This window comes from Canis lupus, chromosome 25 (assembly GCF_011100685.1).
Source record: "Canis lupus familiaris isolate Mischka breed German Shepherd chromosome 25, alternate assembly UU_Cfam_GSD_1.0, whole genome shotgun sequence".
Classification (NCBI taxonomy): Eukaryota; Metazoa; Chordata; class Mammalia; order Carnivora; family Canidae; genus Canis; species Canis lupus.
In genome coordinates, this window is record NC_049246.1 from 38,914,351 (window position 1) to 38,930,693 (window position 16,343).

The window sequence follows — 16,343 nt, forward strand, 5'->3', positions numbered from 1 at the left end:
TGCAATTACTCTCACATTGCAAAGCAAAAAAACTAGACTACAGAAGCAGAATGTGCAAAAGAAGTGATCAAAATGAATTTTGTCCTTAAGTGAACTCTTATCTCTAGCCTAGGAATATGGTTGCTGGCAGAGGCTAGACACTAGGTATTAGAGAGGCTTGGGGATAAACTGTGTGTGTGTATGTGGGGTGTGTGTGTGTGTGTGTGTGTGTGTGAGAGAGAGAGAGAGAGAGAGAGAGAGAGAGAGGAGAGAGAGAAAGAGAGAGAGAGAGAGAGAGAGAGATGAGTCTCTATCCTTGATAGGAAACTTCCCAATGGATAATCAAGAGAGGGAGAGAGGGATATTAATGGGACTACCTGGAAGTCTCACTGTTGCCTTCTAGTCATTGAGGAGACACAGTAAAATGAAAGTGCAAGAGGTTAGCTGAATGGCCTATGACCAATAGAGCAGAAAGCTGCCTGGCAAGTAACTCTCTGGCCACTGATGGTGCTATTAAAGAGGTACATAAAGTGTGTTTCCCATGGACAAGATTAGGCCATAGAGAGCAACCCTAGGGGTGGCTTAGTCATGTGATTGCCGAGACTGGCAAAGACTCTGTAGGCCATGGTTCAAGGTGCAAGACAGGATGCCCAGAAGGCAGACAGCAAGGAGATCTCCAGGTGAGAGATAGCCAGTCAAGGGTGGCCTTCTGGGTACATTTGAAAGCACTTCAAGAAGAGAGGCGTTCACCTGTCTTTCCATCCCTACTATGGCCAGAGAGTGAGAAACATCAGCTCATGCTAGTGTACTACCCCCTGCCCTCCACCCTTTCCTTCTATCTCAGCCCTTGTGAAGACAGACACGGTGGGGACTAAGTTAGGGGCAGATGGGATGACAACCTGAAGGTGAGGCAGAGAGAAAGGTGGTCTCTTCAGTATGCCCCGAGCAGGGCTAAATGGACGAGGAGAGAAGTATTTCCTTGGAACAGAGTTCAAAAAAAAGAAGAAAAAAGAAAAAAAAAAAAAAGGAACAGAGTTTAAAATTGTAGTTAATGTAAAAAAAAAAAAAGTCATTTGAATTATTACCCTAATATTGAATTATTAGGTATTAGTAAGTAATGAATTATTACTTTTTTTTTTACTTGAAGAAACTGAACATTTTTTAATTATCAAAATGAAAATGAAAGTTCTGGGAGTTTGCCTAGGGTTTATCCAAAAGACAAGAAAGAACTGCCCATTACCCCACAGCAGGTTGGAACTGGTTTGTGGGGAGGCAAGAATGACACTGCTTTCTGATCACCCGAAGTCCTCTGTGTTCAAGTGAATGTTTAAGTACACAAGTTCAAAGAAAACAGAACTTGATACAATTACAAAGTGTGCTCTAAGATTATTGCAAATTATATTTACCCTGAATTATGGAATTTAAGTTTATCACTTTTATGGATCATCTGTGACCCATCTAAGATAATGCTTTCTATTGGGACACCTCATTCCGTTGAGCATCCAACTCTAGATTTTGGCTCAGGTCATGATCTCAAGGTCATGGGATTGAGTCCTGCATAAGGCTCAAGGCTCAGAATGGAGTCTGCTGGAAATTCTCTCTCTCATCCTCTCCTTTTACCCCTTCCCCACTCATGGACACACCTTCTGTCTCAAATAAATAAATCTTTTAAAAATAAAATAATGTCTTAGCTTTTTAATAATGTATTAGCTTTTTAAATACTTTTAAAAGTGTTATCTCCTTTGCTCTTCACAAAAACTTGTACATCTATGGTCTGGTGTTATGATATGATTATTTAGGTGACCGAACTGAAGCTCAAGAGAAATCAGGTAAATTGCCCAGACCCATTGGTGGATTTCAGGTTTCTGACCCTTCGTCTAGCTCTCTTCCCATGATTTAATTAGACCAGGTTTCCCTATTTCCACCTCTGTGCTCATGAATTCATTAATTTATTAATTCTTTCATTTATTTGGCTTTTTTTGATGTAAAGTTATCAAGCATTGAACATGTGCCAGTGGGGGAAATTGCCATTAATAACAAGTTCAAAATGTAATTACAATCTGTAACAAAAGCCACTAACCAAGGAAAACACTCTCTCTTGAGTGTGTTACACGTATCTGGGTGAAATGGGACCTGAAACCTCAGGTGGATTAGGAACAAGAGTAAGGCAGTGTGGTGAGAGGAAGCCAAGGGCCTGACAAGGGCTGGGCCTGGCTGGCCACATCAATGATTCTGGTCTTAGCCTAAGAATGACAGGAAGCCATTTATGGATTTTAAATGGGGATTGTGTGATCAGATTTTCAAAGTCAGCCAATGTATCATCATCCTAAACCAAGGGAAACAGAATTATGAAGATAAATACACTGCCTCAAATAACCTGCTTCATAAATCCAAAGAAGAAATTGAGCAGTTTTCTCTGCTCCCTAGCCCATGAAATTCCTCTGGACCTATAACTGAATGAGGAGGTATTTATAACTGATTGTTTTGATATATCTAAAAATTAATTCTTGAGGACCTCAAGAAGCATCTCATACTTTTTTTTTTGCATCTCATACTTATTTCTTTTCAGTAACATTGTGTGTGCTTTTTTTCTTTAGTTCCATTATCCACTCATTCAGCAAAAATTCTCCCAATGAGAACACCTGTTTGAGCAGCACAATATGCTGTGATGACAGATGACCTCTGCCTCTGAAGAGCTTATGCCTGTCTATGATGGGTTTGATTTTATACAGCATGAGGGCATTATTGCCCTGATCCAGGAAGACAGGATGCTAGACCTGGTTTTGCAGTAGTTTGCTGGGTTTTCTCTAAACCATTTATATTCTTTTTAATTTTTTTTTCTACCAAGATGGTTGGCTAAAGTTATGGGAGCCGTATGGAGTCAAAGAATTAGATGAATTTGATGCATGTGTGTGTTGGGTTGTGTGTGTATGTGTGTGTGTGTATGTGTATAAAGCCACTTATGGGTCTTAAGCTTGGGTCTTACGTGATCCAATTTGCAAAGTCAGCTATCTTATTATCATATACTATATATAACTATATGTGTGAAAACACACACACAGTCCTTTAAACTTGATTTCTTTTTTTTTAAGATTTATTTATTTATTCATTCATGATAGAGACAGAGAGAGAGAGGAAGAGAGAGGCAGAGACACAGACAGAGGGAGAAGCAGGCTCCATGCCGGGAGCCCGACGTGGGACTCGATCCTGGGACTCCAGGATCGCGCCCTGGGCCAAAGGCAGGCGCTAAACCACGGAGCCACCCAGGGATCCCCCTAAACTTGATTTCTACTAAATATGTAGAATACACCACGATGTTGTATACTTATGATTCCCTGAAGATTGGAGAAAAAACACAACTTGATAGTAATTTCATTCTTATTAGAGACATTCTGAATTTCCATGTCCTCTCAGATTCTCTTGGGGAAAAAATAGTTAACCGGGCATAAACAATTCAGATAGCACGAAAGGTACCTTCACCTACTCGCCTCTCAATAGATTAATCCTGTTTGAGAACCACAATGACAATGCACTGGCTCCAGTGTGGACTGTGATGCCCGCTCCTTGTACCTGTCACTGCAGGGAGCGTGGCTCCACCCTGAGCCCTTTTTCAGAGGAGTCTTCCCTGACATTGCTTCCCAGTTGTGGGTTGTTGGCTTCCTTTGGAAAAGCCCTGTGGATATGCTGCACCAACAGTATTCACAAAGAATGCCCTGTTTCTGTGAAAAGTCTTAGTAGACATTACAAAGACGAAGGTTCTCTGTCTGACTTATGCTGGGCGTTTACAGAGACTAGTTCTGGAAGCTTTGTAAGCCGACCAGAATACATATCAAATCATATTTGCACTCCCACCTGCTGTCCGAAAAGAGGCACTACATTTTTTTCCCTCCTTAATTTTGTTAATGTTAAATTCCTTTAAAGTCCGGTCAATGTATTTTTGTCTTTTTGCTGGAAATTTGGGAAAAGTGAAAGAATAGAAGAAAATGCTTTTTTTATTAATGAGAAATGTACAAATAATTCATTGTTTACACTGGATTCATTATTTTTTAAAGGTTTTATTTATTTGAGAAAGAATACAAGTCAGAGGGTGCAGAGGGAGAGGGTGAAGCAGGCTCCCCGCTGAGCAGGGAGCCCAATGTGAGGCTCCATCTCAGGACCCCAATCATGACCTGATCAAAAGGCAGATGCTTAACCACTGAGCCACCCAGGCACCCCATCATTCTTTAAAATATGGTTTAAACTAATTCATTCAATAAATAATTCATGAGTCCTTACCAACTGGCCGGTTATGTTACTCAAGGGAGATTTATTGGGGAATGAGCTAGACATGGCTCCTGTCTCCACAGTGCATGTGGTTTAGTATAGGAAGAAAGGGAAAGAAAGGGAAAGGCACAGGCATGCCAAGGACAGTGGAATGGCATGATTAAAATCCTAGAGTACGAGAAGGCAGGTGGCTTTAGGAAACCCTAAGGCAGTGTGGCAAGCTGGTTATGTAAGCTGAGTCACATGTACCATTGTGAGGAGGCAGTTTAGGCTTCCTTATATTATAAGCAGAGGAGCTGAATGGTCAGATTTGCCTTTGAATAAATACAAATAGCTAGCATTTATTGAGATCTCATGACATGCTGGTTGCTGTGGTCACATCTACATTTATCTTATTTGTTACAATAATTTCATGAAGTGCATGCATTATTTCTCCCATTATACCCATGAACACAAGGAAGCTTAGAGAGGTCAAGCAAGTTGTCCATGATCTTTCAGCTAAGCGAGAACTTAGCAGCCTTGACTCAAAGGGATAATTATTTCCCCAGAGCTCCAAATGTATAAAGGCAGTTCTCATGGACTGGCTTGTGCCACATGTCCACTCCTGAACCAGTCAGTGAAGCCGAGGGTATAGAATGATTGATTGGACAGAACTGAGTCAGGTGGTCACTTCTGGAGCTTCAGTTGGGGAAGCTCTTCCTATGAGACCCTAGGAACTGGTTATGTTGTTCTCCAAAAGAAATTTAAACTGCTATGCCAGAAAAAGAAGACTAAGTGGATTCTGGACAGTTAAAAGTGACAGATGACCATGACCTCTCCTCAGTTTAATTTAAAACAATTTTTTGGTCCTGTTTAATCATTTGCTACCAAAACTTTTACCAACAATTTTAGAAAATTTTAGCAAATAGCAGACTTGAGTTATGCATAATCCTAACAACATTGTTACGAAAATAAAGCACTGAAAGTAGGATCGGAAAGGAGGAGTAAAAGCAGTGACCGTAGTAAACAAAGCTCACCATCAATCAAGGGTATTTTTGAGGGCATTTCAGTTACTCCAACAGATTTCATTTATGAATGTCAAAGAATCAATGAATGAACCTTGGAGTTTGCTTCTTACTATAGATGATGAAAAAGTGCCCTGAGAATTTGGATGGCTTATCTCCGGTCTTACAGGCACGTAATGGCTTTTTTTGGACATTGCCATCGAGACTTTCCTGGGGAAGCATTTCAAAACTGGTCATTCCCAAATCCCTCCAAGTTTTCTAAGTTTTCCCTATGCTTCTTGTGCTTCAACATGGTATTTTCCTGTTTCATTTTTTATTTGTTTTTAGATACTCCAATGGCATTTTAACTGCATTAAAAAAATTACTTTTTTTAAGAGAACTCTTTGGGCCCTTTGGAGTCTTATATAAAGTGACTGTTCTCAAAATCTTCCATCTCGGGACCTCTTATGTTTTTAAAACCTATTGAGAATCCCAGAGAGCTCTCCTGGAGCTGGAAGTTAAGTCTAACATAAGGGTGAAATATAATAATATTTATCATATCAGAAATTAAAATTGAGAATTAAAAAATTATTCCTCAATAATAATAAATCCATTCTATGTTAGCATAAGTAACATTTTTCACGAAAAATAGCTATATTTCCTAAATTATAACAAATAGTGATGAGATTAGAAATTGTTTTACAGTTTGCAAATCTCTTTAATGTCTGACTTAATCAAGCATAGATTCTTATATCTGCTTTGGAGTCAATCTGTTGTGATATGTTGCTTTGGTTATTCTGTATGTTAGTAAATTGAACACCAATAAAAAAAATAAATAAATAAATAAATAAATAAATAAAAATGCAAAAAAAAAATAAAATAAAATACATGAAGGAAATATGGCTTTGTACAGATGTGTAACTGAAAAAAGGAGGAATATTTTAATACCCTTTTCATATAGTTGTGTATATTCTTCTGTAATATCCTGCCCAAACTCAACAAATAGCAGTTTCACAAGGGTTAATTACATATCAATAAACTCATCATGCTCTGTTACATTAAAATACATTGGTCTATCTTGCACTTGAAATGGATCTTTTGTCCATGCATGATTTATAACATCATGCTTTTAGAAAGCATCAGTTCACAAAGTCATGCAAATCTTCCATATGTTGACATATTTCATTATAAAAATCAATACAGAACATTAATTAACATCACTGCTGATCTCACAAGAAAAGTCTTTAAGTATTAGGATGCTGTCAAGCTCACAGTGGTATATACAAGTTTTTCAAAATTTTAGTTCCTGCTTGAAAGCTCAGATTTGTCATTGCCCACAAATTCTTGTCTTCCTTAAAGCAATAGACTTACTTCATTCATTTTTGAGAAAATATCCACCATATATTCAAGTCCGCATGGCAATGAAAAATACATGGCTACTAGTACAGTTTGGTGCTGTTGCTTTGATGTGCTAAGGTAACAGCAGAGTTATCCAGCATTATTTTTAGACATTTAGTGAATTTGTCAACACAGTGGGAAAAGCAAATAACTTCTTACTTAGTACTTTTTTCAAAACCTGAGGTTTTGACCTCAGATTACCACCCCCTCACAGGATCTTAGAGATCTCCAGCAGTTCTGCTATAGTGTGAACAAATATGGCCATTATTGGAGATCACATTGAGGTTCCCTGCCCTGGTGGACTTGACCATGCATGCTCTTAGATAAGTCTTATTCCTAGGCACATATTGCTTATTTATGTTTATAACAGACAGTGGTTCAAAGCAGAAGCATAGGTCCATGGTCATTGAAATAAAATCTGCTATAAGGACCATACACATCATATTGGACCAAATTTTGTCTCAAGATGCTTGCTCTTAAATAAACCACAAAAGCCAATGGTATAGATAGAAGATGTTATTAGTATTACATTCAGTTTTGATTTTCATTTGTTAGGAATAGTTTTTAGGTTAATAAGGTAGGTGATATTTAAATTTAAACTTGGTTTTCTTCTCTTTTATTTTGTTATTTAGAAGTGAAATATAACATTTTAAAAATAGGTTATTTTTCCCATGTTTTTATTCCTAATATCAGTGATGAAAGGATTTTATTCTATTTTTGCCTGTTCATTTATTCTATTTTTTTAAAGATTTTATTTATTTATTCATGAGAGACACACACACACACACAGAGGGAGAGGCAGAGACACAGGCAGAGGGAAAAGCAGGCTCCATGCAGGGAGCCCGATGTGGGATTTGCTCCCGGGACTCCAGGATCACGCCCTGGGCTGAAGGCAGGTGCCAAACCGCTGAGCCACCTAGGGATCCCCCATTTATTCTATTTTTGATGCCATAACACATAGTGAAATTTCCATCCCCATGGTAATAAACATTTGTGATACAAATCATGATAGGTCTTTTTGAATTCATATCTTGGTAGATGGATTTTCTTTATGTAATGACTTTAAGGGGCATGCATTAACCATGTTAAATGGTTAAAATACGTTGCTTCATACACACATATGATGATTTTATTTTAATGTGAAATGAAGTGTTTTTGAAGACAAAAGCACCTTTCTCATATTCAGCTAAAGTGATAGAAATCTAAGGGTCTTTCAGAAATTATATATTAAAATAAAAGAGGCAGTCAAAGCCCTAAAATGTTAATGCTTCACTGCGCTATGATGCCATGTAAGAAACCAACCATGCATTTCAGTATCTAGGGCATTCCTGAGTGGTAGATAGTACAATTTACATAAATAGGCATACCTGTTTATGTAAACAGGTAAGTCTCTATACATAAACAGGCATACCTAAATCTACTTTTGTGTGATCCTCTTCCTCCTCTATTCAACAGATCTTACAATTATACTATGTCCACCACTGGATCATAAACTCCACTTATCATGTCTCCACCTCACTTTTCTTTGGATTTTAGATCTTCACCAAAATTCCAGTATTTCCAAGAAGAATTACCAATCAGTCCAACATCAATAGTTTTACTCTCTAGACCTTCAAATAACACCAGGACCTTGGTCCATGACTATGGGATACTAGGATTCATTCAAAGCTACACAAGTCTTATTCAGAGGAAAGCTCCATGGAAAGCTGGAGAGAGAATATCTACCCACAGGGTAGATTTTTGCAGCCTGCTGATTTTCTTTCTCTGGTCACACAATGATTCTAATTTTTTCCTCTTTTCAGCATCATACTGACAATGCCAAAGCCTATGAGTTTCTCAGGGACCTACAGAAATACTGGGTATTAAAAATAAATAGTAGCACCAAAATTCCAAAAGAAACTGTCAGATTAACATTAATGTATATTTAATTAAATCACTACAAACTGTAACACTAGGTTCACTTAATTAATTGCTAAATTTAGTATTAAAACAATTCCATTACCTTTGAAAACAATTTCTAGATTAGATCGTATTATGCTGCAAGAATTCCTGAGTGTGCTTGATGACTGCCTAGAAATCATAACCAGTCATCAATTAATTGGATTATTCACAGTCCAATAATTTCTGAAGCCAAATTATAAAAATGCGTTCAAATTATATACAGGACAAATTACACTTAATATGGGACTCAAGGGCATCTTACATGTTTACTGTGATGTATGATAGAAGCTTTAAAACAAAGTGGGATCCATGAAGGTTTTAACATAGCCCTGGCAAAAGTACCTCTTATTATTTAGACACCTGCTTATCTCAAATAGCGTATGTGTTATTTCCACCCCCCCCCCAAAAAAAAATCCCTTCCCTAGAGTTTGTAATAAGCATACTTCGGTGTATTTTTTAAAGGCCCATGACTTCCATGTAGCCTTAAGTCATTGATTAGAAACTTTCATCAACATGACTGATTAGGGGGAATCACAATATGTCTCTGCTACTACAGAAAAATGTTGTGTATTAAGGAAAAAAAACAAGATAGAGGAAAGATATATCTCTGCATTTGACTGATTTTATTTCTTTGATGCTAGATGAAAGGATTTTCTCTGGTGAAAATGCACTAATCTCCTATTGCTGTGTAGATGCAGAGGTTGAGAAGAGTCATTTGTCTTTACTTTCTGAAAGCAAAGAGAACTCTAAAACTCACAGTGATAGCAGTGGATGCCTTGGAGATTATCCTGTAACAATACCAAGGACATGATTTTGAAGAGAAATCCAATTCACCTTAATGGGAAGATGAAAAATGATTGAGAAATTACTATCTTTAAAACAAACAAAAACGGTGATAAGTTATATCCACTAAGAATAAAAAGAAAGAAATATTAAGTCACACAGTTCACTGGATACTTACTTAATGCAAACTTTAAGATGATCATGAGTTATTACTCTGGAAACATCCCATGATAATATCTTGATAATGGTTTATTCTAAAAAGGTAAAATTAGTGTTTTTCCTTTCCTTTTTTCTTTTTCTGTCTTTTCCTTTCTTTTTCTTTTCTCTTTTCTCTTTTTTTAATTTTCTTTTATTCTCTTTTTCTATCTCTTTTGTTCTTTTTCTCTCTCTTTCTCTTTTTCTTTCATCCCTCCCTTCCTGCCTCCCCTTTCTTTTTCTGTTCCTTGCTTTCCCCTCTGAGTCTCTTTCTTTCTTAATCTACTACCTTATTCTATTCCTTCTTGTTCTCTTTTACACTTGATCTTCATGGAAATTTCATAAAGAATATCAACTGTTACTTCTAGGATGATGATTGATAGAGTTTACAAACCAAGAGGTTTTCCTTGGGTGTAGGAATAACAGGTGCCTTTAGTACATCATTAAACTCTTAATGGAATGGAATGAGTTTTTTGGGGGGAAATAAAATTCTAACAAAAATCTCTTATGAGGCACAAGTCTGCAAAAAGTCTTGGCAATTTTTATGTTAGTAGAATTTATGAACATTTATTGTTTTTAGAGTCATGGTTCCTAAGCTTCCCTGTTTGAGGCTCAAAACACAATGTATTTCCAAGAGTAAGGGAGCTGGACAATCTAACTTCTATGACACAGCCCTAAAGAATCTCTGTGAGGCTTGGTTATAATCAGAATCTTTTCTAGGATTTTTAAGACTTCTTTGGACAATTCTTTGTCAAAGGAACCTTGCTGGATGCAACATCATAAAGAATTGTTTCACCAACCTGGTCCCATAGATACCATAATAAATTTGAAATGTGTTTAAGAACTATGTAAAACTGAAAGAAGAGCCAGAATGAATGAGGTAAAGATAAACTCAAACTTCACAATTTTAAAAATGTCCCTACAACATGATATCACTAAGTCGCAATATTATGCAGTGTGCATGTGGGTTTGTATTTGCCTGTGTAAGCATGTGTACATAATGAATTTCATAATGCTAGTCTGCTGCTTGTAGGTAGAATCATAACCCATATGAGCCATGTTGAGATCGAACAGTTGACTCTAGTGTAATCTCAACTTTAGAGCTAACCCATAGGGTCGTTGGCTAGTAGTGTAAAGGCCATGTGTAGTGGGGACTTAATGGCTTATATTGCAGTACCCAAGGGAACTTGATGAGCTGAGACATACTCTGGATTGATGTCCAATGGGGGTAAAGCAAAGTCTTTCCAGGTCATAATGAAATGGGGAGTTTGCGTGGATTTTGGTACAACTCAGTCTGTTCACTAGAGATATGAGTGTCTACATTTGAAAGAGGCTGGTTAAGTCAAAATCTGACTAGAAACCTGGCAGGAGAAATTAATCCCTAGGTATATTGGATCACGTAAAAGGGCTTCAGTTGTGTCACTCATCAGATAATCTCTTTAACATAAACTTGAAAAGGACTTTAAGTAAAGAAATACTCTTTGCCATCCTTTCTTAGGAAAAAAATATTGAATTTTCTGGCTCTGTGTAACTGTGTTACCACAGTAAAGGGATATATGGAAACATTGGCTTCATCATAAAAACATGTCAATCAGGATTCTGATGGATGCTTTACCTGTTATTTTATATAACAAAAGATGATTTTCTAAGGTATGAAAGGATTTACAACTTCTGGGAAATGAGATTAATTTCTCAGTGATAGTGATGGTTTGTGTCACTGTATGATAATTCTTATATTTAAACACTTTTCAAGAGTGGGTGAGTAGACATGCCTGGCTATTAAGACAAGGCCTTTCCCCCATTGAACATCAATCCAGAGCATGTTTCAGCTCATCAAGCCCCTTTGGATACTGCAATGGAGCACGTGACTCAGTGGAGCATGTGACTCTTAATCGCAAGTTCATGAGTTCAAGCCCCACATTGGGCCTGGAAGCTACTTAAAAATAAATAAATAAATAAATAAATAAATAAATAAATAAATAACGAGCAGCTACTGGAATCATCTGCATAAAACTGAGGAAGGGAGAATTTCCAACCCTCATGCTTCCTCTGAAATGGACCCTGGAAGGTCCCGAACCTTTGAATGAGAACCACTGCCTTCATAAGTAGGAGAGCTAAGCTTTGTACCCAGGTCTTAAAACATATTCTATGTTATTTTTGTTGCTTTCATTCATTTTTAGGAGTTGCACTGACCTCTTCTAGGTTAAATTGAATATTTTCAGTGAAAAGGATAAAACATATTAATCGAGCCCTTGCTGTGTGGTCCCCACCATGATAAATGTTCCAAGCCGCAAGCACTGCAAACACTGTATAAGTGATAAGGCAGTTTCAGGAGAGAAATTGGGATGCTTGGCAGTAGGGAAGGACTCATTGAAGTTGTCTTCGGAAATGGGTAGGACTTAGTCTGATGAAAGTCCACACAAGGGCACACCTGAGGTGAAGGACAGAAGCAGGATTAAATGCAGAACTGAGAAGGGAGACAGTTGTGTGCATTTTGGAGAGCAGAAGCGTGGACACAGTGGATCCGATCACATGAAGCTGTATCATAGGAGACCCTTGAAAATTAGTCGAGTGAGTTTGAAGTTTTTATCATGTGAAATATGGAGTAATTGGAAAATTTTGAACAATGTGGATGGCTTCAAAGTAATCGAGGAAGCTCAGTCCATTGTGTCCATGTCAGTTTTTTCTTTAAGATTTTATGTATTTATTTGAAAGAGAGAGCATGAATGTGGGGAGGGGCAGAGGGACAAGTGAACTCCCTGCTGAGCACAGAGCCTGATGATGTGTGGCTCCATACCAGGACCCTGAGATCATGATCTGAGCCAAACTCAGACACTTAACCAATTCAACCACCCAGGCTGTCCGTGTCCAAGTTAATTTTGGGCAGATAGGTTATGGGAGTCAGCAGGGAAGTTTCTGAGACACACACACACACACACACACACACACACACAGTATAAATTGGCAACCTTTATAGCTAACTCTCTAACCCTATTAGGTATCCTTAGGATTAGAAATAATTTAAATGTAGGCCAGATAGAAGGTGGAATATACTTGACACTCAAAAAAGTAACTGCTAATATAAAAGTGTGTGGCAAAAGTACAGGTGTCAAGTTTTCATTGTAAACTTTTTTCCCCTCTTTCTTATCAAATATCTTTAAATATATATGAAAATTAACATCCTCTCTGTACCTTGTTGAATGACGGGAACTCTTTCCATCCCCCAAATTCTAATCTCCAGAGTATCCCGTCAATGACCTGGATAGCTCATTTGGGCTCTTGAAAATAGAAGAAGAGTTAGGAGACTACTTTTATAATTTGGAAAAGTACTATTATTATGAAAAATGGCAAAAGTCTCAGAAGATGATTATAAAATGGAAAGCTAATAGAGATGAACCAGAGAAATGCTACGCTGAAAACGTGATAAAAGTATTCAGCACAAGCGCAGTGAGAGAGATTTCAAAATTGGAAAAACAAAACAAAACAAAACAGAAGGGAGGGAGGGAAATTTTTGGAGAAGATGAAGACATTTTAGGACATAGGGACCTGTGGACCACAGCTGAAGAGAAAGTACCCAAAATGATTGTGTCACTAGCTTTTTTCCCCCCGAATGAGGCTCTTGCTCTAGTTATCACCCTGTGGAAACTAATCCTAAATGAGGTACAAATGTCCAAGGGAGCAAGGGCCGTGTTTCTGTGATTTGTTCTTTATTGCCAGGAGCTGACTGCAGATAAAGCTCGTTTCGGAGTCCTTATGAGATCATTCCATCACCTGCCAATTACCAGCAAGCATCAGAAGTATTGGTGGAGTTGAAAGAACATGCAGCCCAACGAAATGCGAGCCATCACCTCAGACATTGCTCTGCTAACACTTTGCCTTTTCCCCCTGTTCACAGAACCGAAAGTAAGCTGCAAATTAGGCCGATCTGCGTCCACATCAGGTGTGCCCCCTCCATCCGTCGCTCCTCTCAGGCAAGCCAGTGACCTGCAACAGAGCCAGGTACCATCATCGTTAGCCAATCGTGATTGACTTCCTGTGATACAACATGCCAAACGCTTCCACCTCTGTCTGTCATGTGTTGCTGTAGACAACCTTTGCATTTGCTTTTATTTTTCTATGTTTGTGTGTGGGTGGAGGGGGTGAGTTGTGGCAGTCTGTGTTCTCATCTGAAACGAAAAGTCTTTCTTCTCTGTGACCGGTGAAACTTTCTTTGCTGTTTGTTACCAAATCGTTTTTGTCTCTGGTTCCCATCGTTCTGTAAAATTAATGTAGTAAATTTGTACTCTATGTATTGGCTTAGCAGTTATTTTTTTAAAAATTCTTTCTCTCTTCCATGTTTTGTGTACTTTTATACTGTCTCTGAAAATTTATCAACATTTGATAAATTTATCTGTTTTATGTAGATTTCTTTTTAAATGTTTTGTCTACAACACTTGCACAGATGTTGTCAATGAATTTGTACATACCTTTTAGCTCTTATCCTATTATGCTGTAATATTTGTGGCCATTTTGCTTTTATTTCTATTTAGCTTGGAGCATGATTGTAAGACACTGTGAATATCGATGTCCTTATAAATATTCATATACCAACTCATCTGGATTGAACATGGCAGCTAGTCTTCTTTCTTAGGCTATAAAGACAAATTGACCAACCAGATAATCTAGATATTTACCCAAAATTGTAGATTAATAAGGCGATCTTTAAATAAATGAATTTCCTCTCTTAACCCCAACAACATCAGAAATGTTCTCAGAAAGAGAATGTAAGTGTTTGTGCATGGTAAAGAAGATCTCTATTATCACTTGGAGCAAAGAGTCAAGAAATAAAGGCATAAAAAAAAAGAAATAAAGGCATAAACTAAAATATCATTTAATCCTTTACAGTAACAGTATGTTGCTCTGCTGTTCATTTGGCTAAATGGTTGTCTATGAGGAATTTAGTCTGGGGAAAAATCATGACACATGAATGGCTGTCTATAACTCACCCAATAGAAACTCAGTACATCGACTTAATTTGTGAAGCTTAATTGTTGTTGCTGTTCAGTATTATGGGTGTTAAATAGGGTAATGTCATCCTGGAGTGATTTCTCTCTGCTTTCCAGCTTTAATCTTTGCATTCATAAAACTCTTCTGAAATAGTAAATTATAAAACTAGTGATGGTACCTCCATGGGAACTGTCCATTACTGATTAGCAAATTACATATTCATCAATTATTTAAAATGTCAAGCTATTTTAAAAACATAACTAAGCAGAATAATTCACATTTTTTTTTCTAATGGGAGACATGGTGCTTTTTAGCATTTTGGTCTGGCTTAAATATGCACAGGATTTGATTTATGAATATATGAGATATCTATAAACATGAGAGATGAGAGGCTTCTCTCAAGGGCATCTCAAGTGTCATTTAGAATTCCTTGTGTCTTAATTTAAAATGTTAAATGCTTTCATAACTAAATGTATTCAGCTCAAATGCTTTTTGGGCAAAAAAGAAGTAGAAACGATAAGACAATGAATTAATAAATAAATAAAACAATTGACCTCACTAAGATGAACTGCCATCTTAGTTGATTTAAAGCTATTTTAAAAAATTACATTTATCAATATTTAAAGATTAAAAAATTGGATACAGAAAGGAAAGAAATTTAGCTGACTGTCAAAAGGTTGCATTAGCATAATCGATTTTTTGAAGACATGTACCTTGCTATTATATTGCCCTCAGTATCACAGTGTGGTTTTGTGTTCTGTTTTTTTTCCCCCTTTTTTTTTCTAATTATCTTTATAGTCATTTCATCCTAAGCCCCTTTAATTCTCAACGAAAGCAGGTTCTTGGGGTAAACTTCTTGAATAAAAACAAGACACAATGTTTGTGCCTTTGCATTATCAACTCTTTGCTCACCTAATGGGATATGCTTCATTCTTCCGAAGATAGCAACATGAGAAGGCCCCTTCCCTTCCCCCTCCTCACATTGCTTACACACTGTTAGTTTCCCTACAAACCAGCAGAAATTCTGGCACACATCCATATGTAGATGGGCTGTCAGGTTTCCAAATTAGAAGGTGAGCCTCTGAGACTCTCCTCTGTGGACTGTGACTGATTGTAGTATTTGCCTATTCCTATGTTCTAGAACAAAAGAGGTAAGCAGGACTCAGAAGAACCTGGCTTTGCACTCCTATGACTTAACATTGGGCTAAAGTCAGTGGCTACCTATGAAAGATTCTCTTCTCACTTAATTCCCATGCTCTTGACTGAGATGTGTCTCTCACAACCTGGATGACACTGCCTTTTTTTTTTTTTTTTTTTTTTGGTAATCCAAGGCAGCGTTAACCTGTTGACTCTAAGAGTGAATATCTGTACACCGACTAGGATATGGAATGCCTAGCATTATCAAACAATCACCCTAAGTGGCTTCTGAAGCAGTTTTTCCTGATATCAGGGTTCCCAGGAACTACATAACACAGAATGCTTAATAGGAGATGAATCTACTTCTTATTAGGAAATTGTGGAAAACCACGTGATTCCTTTAAAACAAAAGCAATTGCTAATCCCTAAAATAATTCTAAGGGTGCTTATCAGCTGAGGAACTTGGCTTTAGGATGCCAGTGACATTTCAGCCACATTAAGGGACATTATCGTTCATAGAGAAGGAACTGTGTTTCCTTTCAGATTGCTTGTTCACATCTTATTGCTTTTCTGTTTCCTCAGTACAATTTTTGACTTACCATTACATGTCATGATAAGAGCTTTCTAAGAAGTGTTGCAAGAGTATGTGTATGGAAGTGCCTAACATTGCTCCAGCAG

The 16,343-nt window shown here is 37.4% G+C and overlaps 1 protein-coding gene across 3 annotated transcripts in view; it reads left to right on the top strand.

Annotated features, from left to right (window-relative positions):
- The window catches only part of NYAP2 (neuronal tyrosine-phosphorylated phosphoinositide-3-kinase adaptor 2), a 261,272-nt gene that overhangs the window by 200,888 nt on the left and 44,041 nt on the right, over positions 1 to 16,343 (top strand). For all 3 annotated transcript variants that reach the window (XM_038573975.1, XM_038573976.1, XM_038573974.1), the window contains one exon: positions 13,438 to 13,541. In XM_038573975.1, coding sequence (XP_038429903.1) covers positions 13,438 to 13,541 — 104 coding nt within the window. The remainder of the gene's footprint in view (positions 1 to 13,437; positions 13,542 to 16,343) is intronic.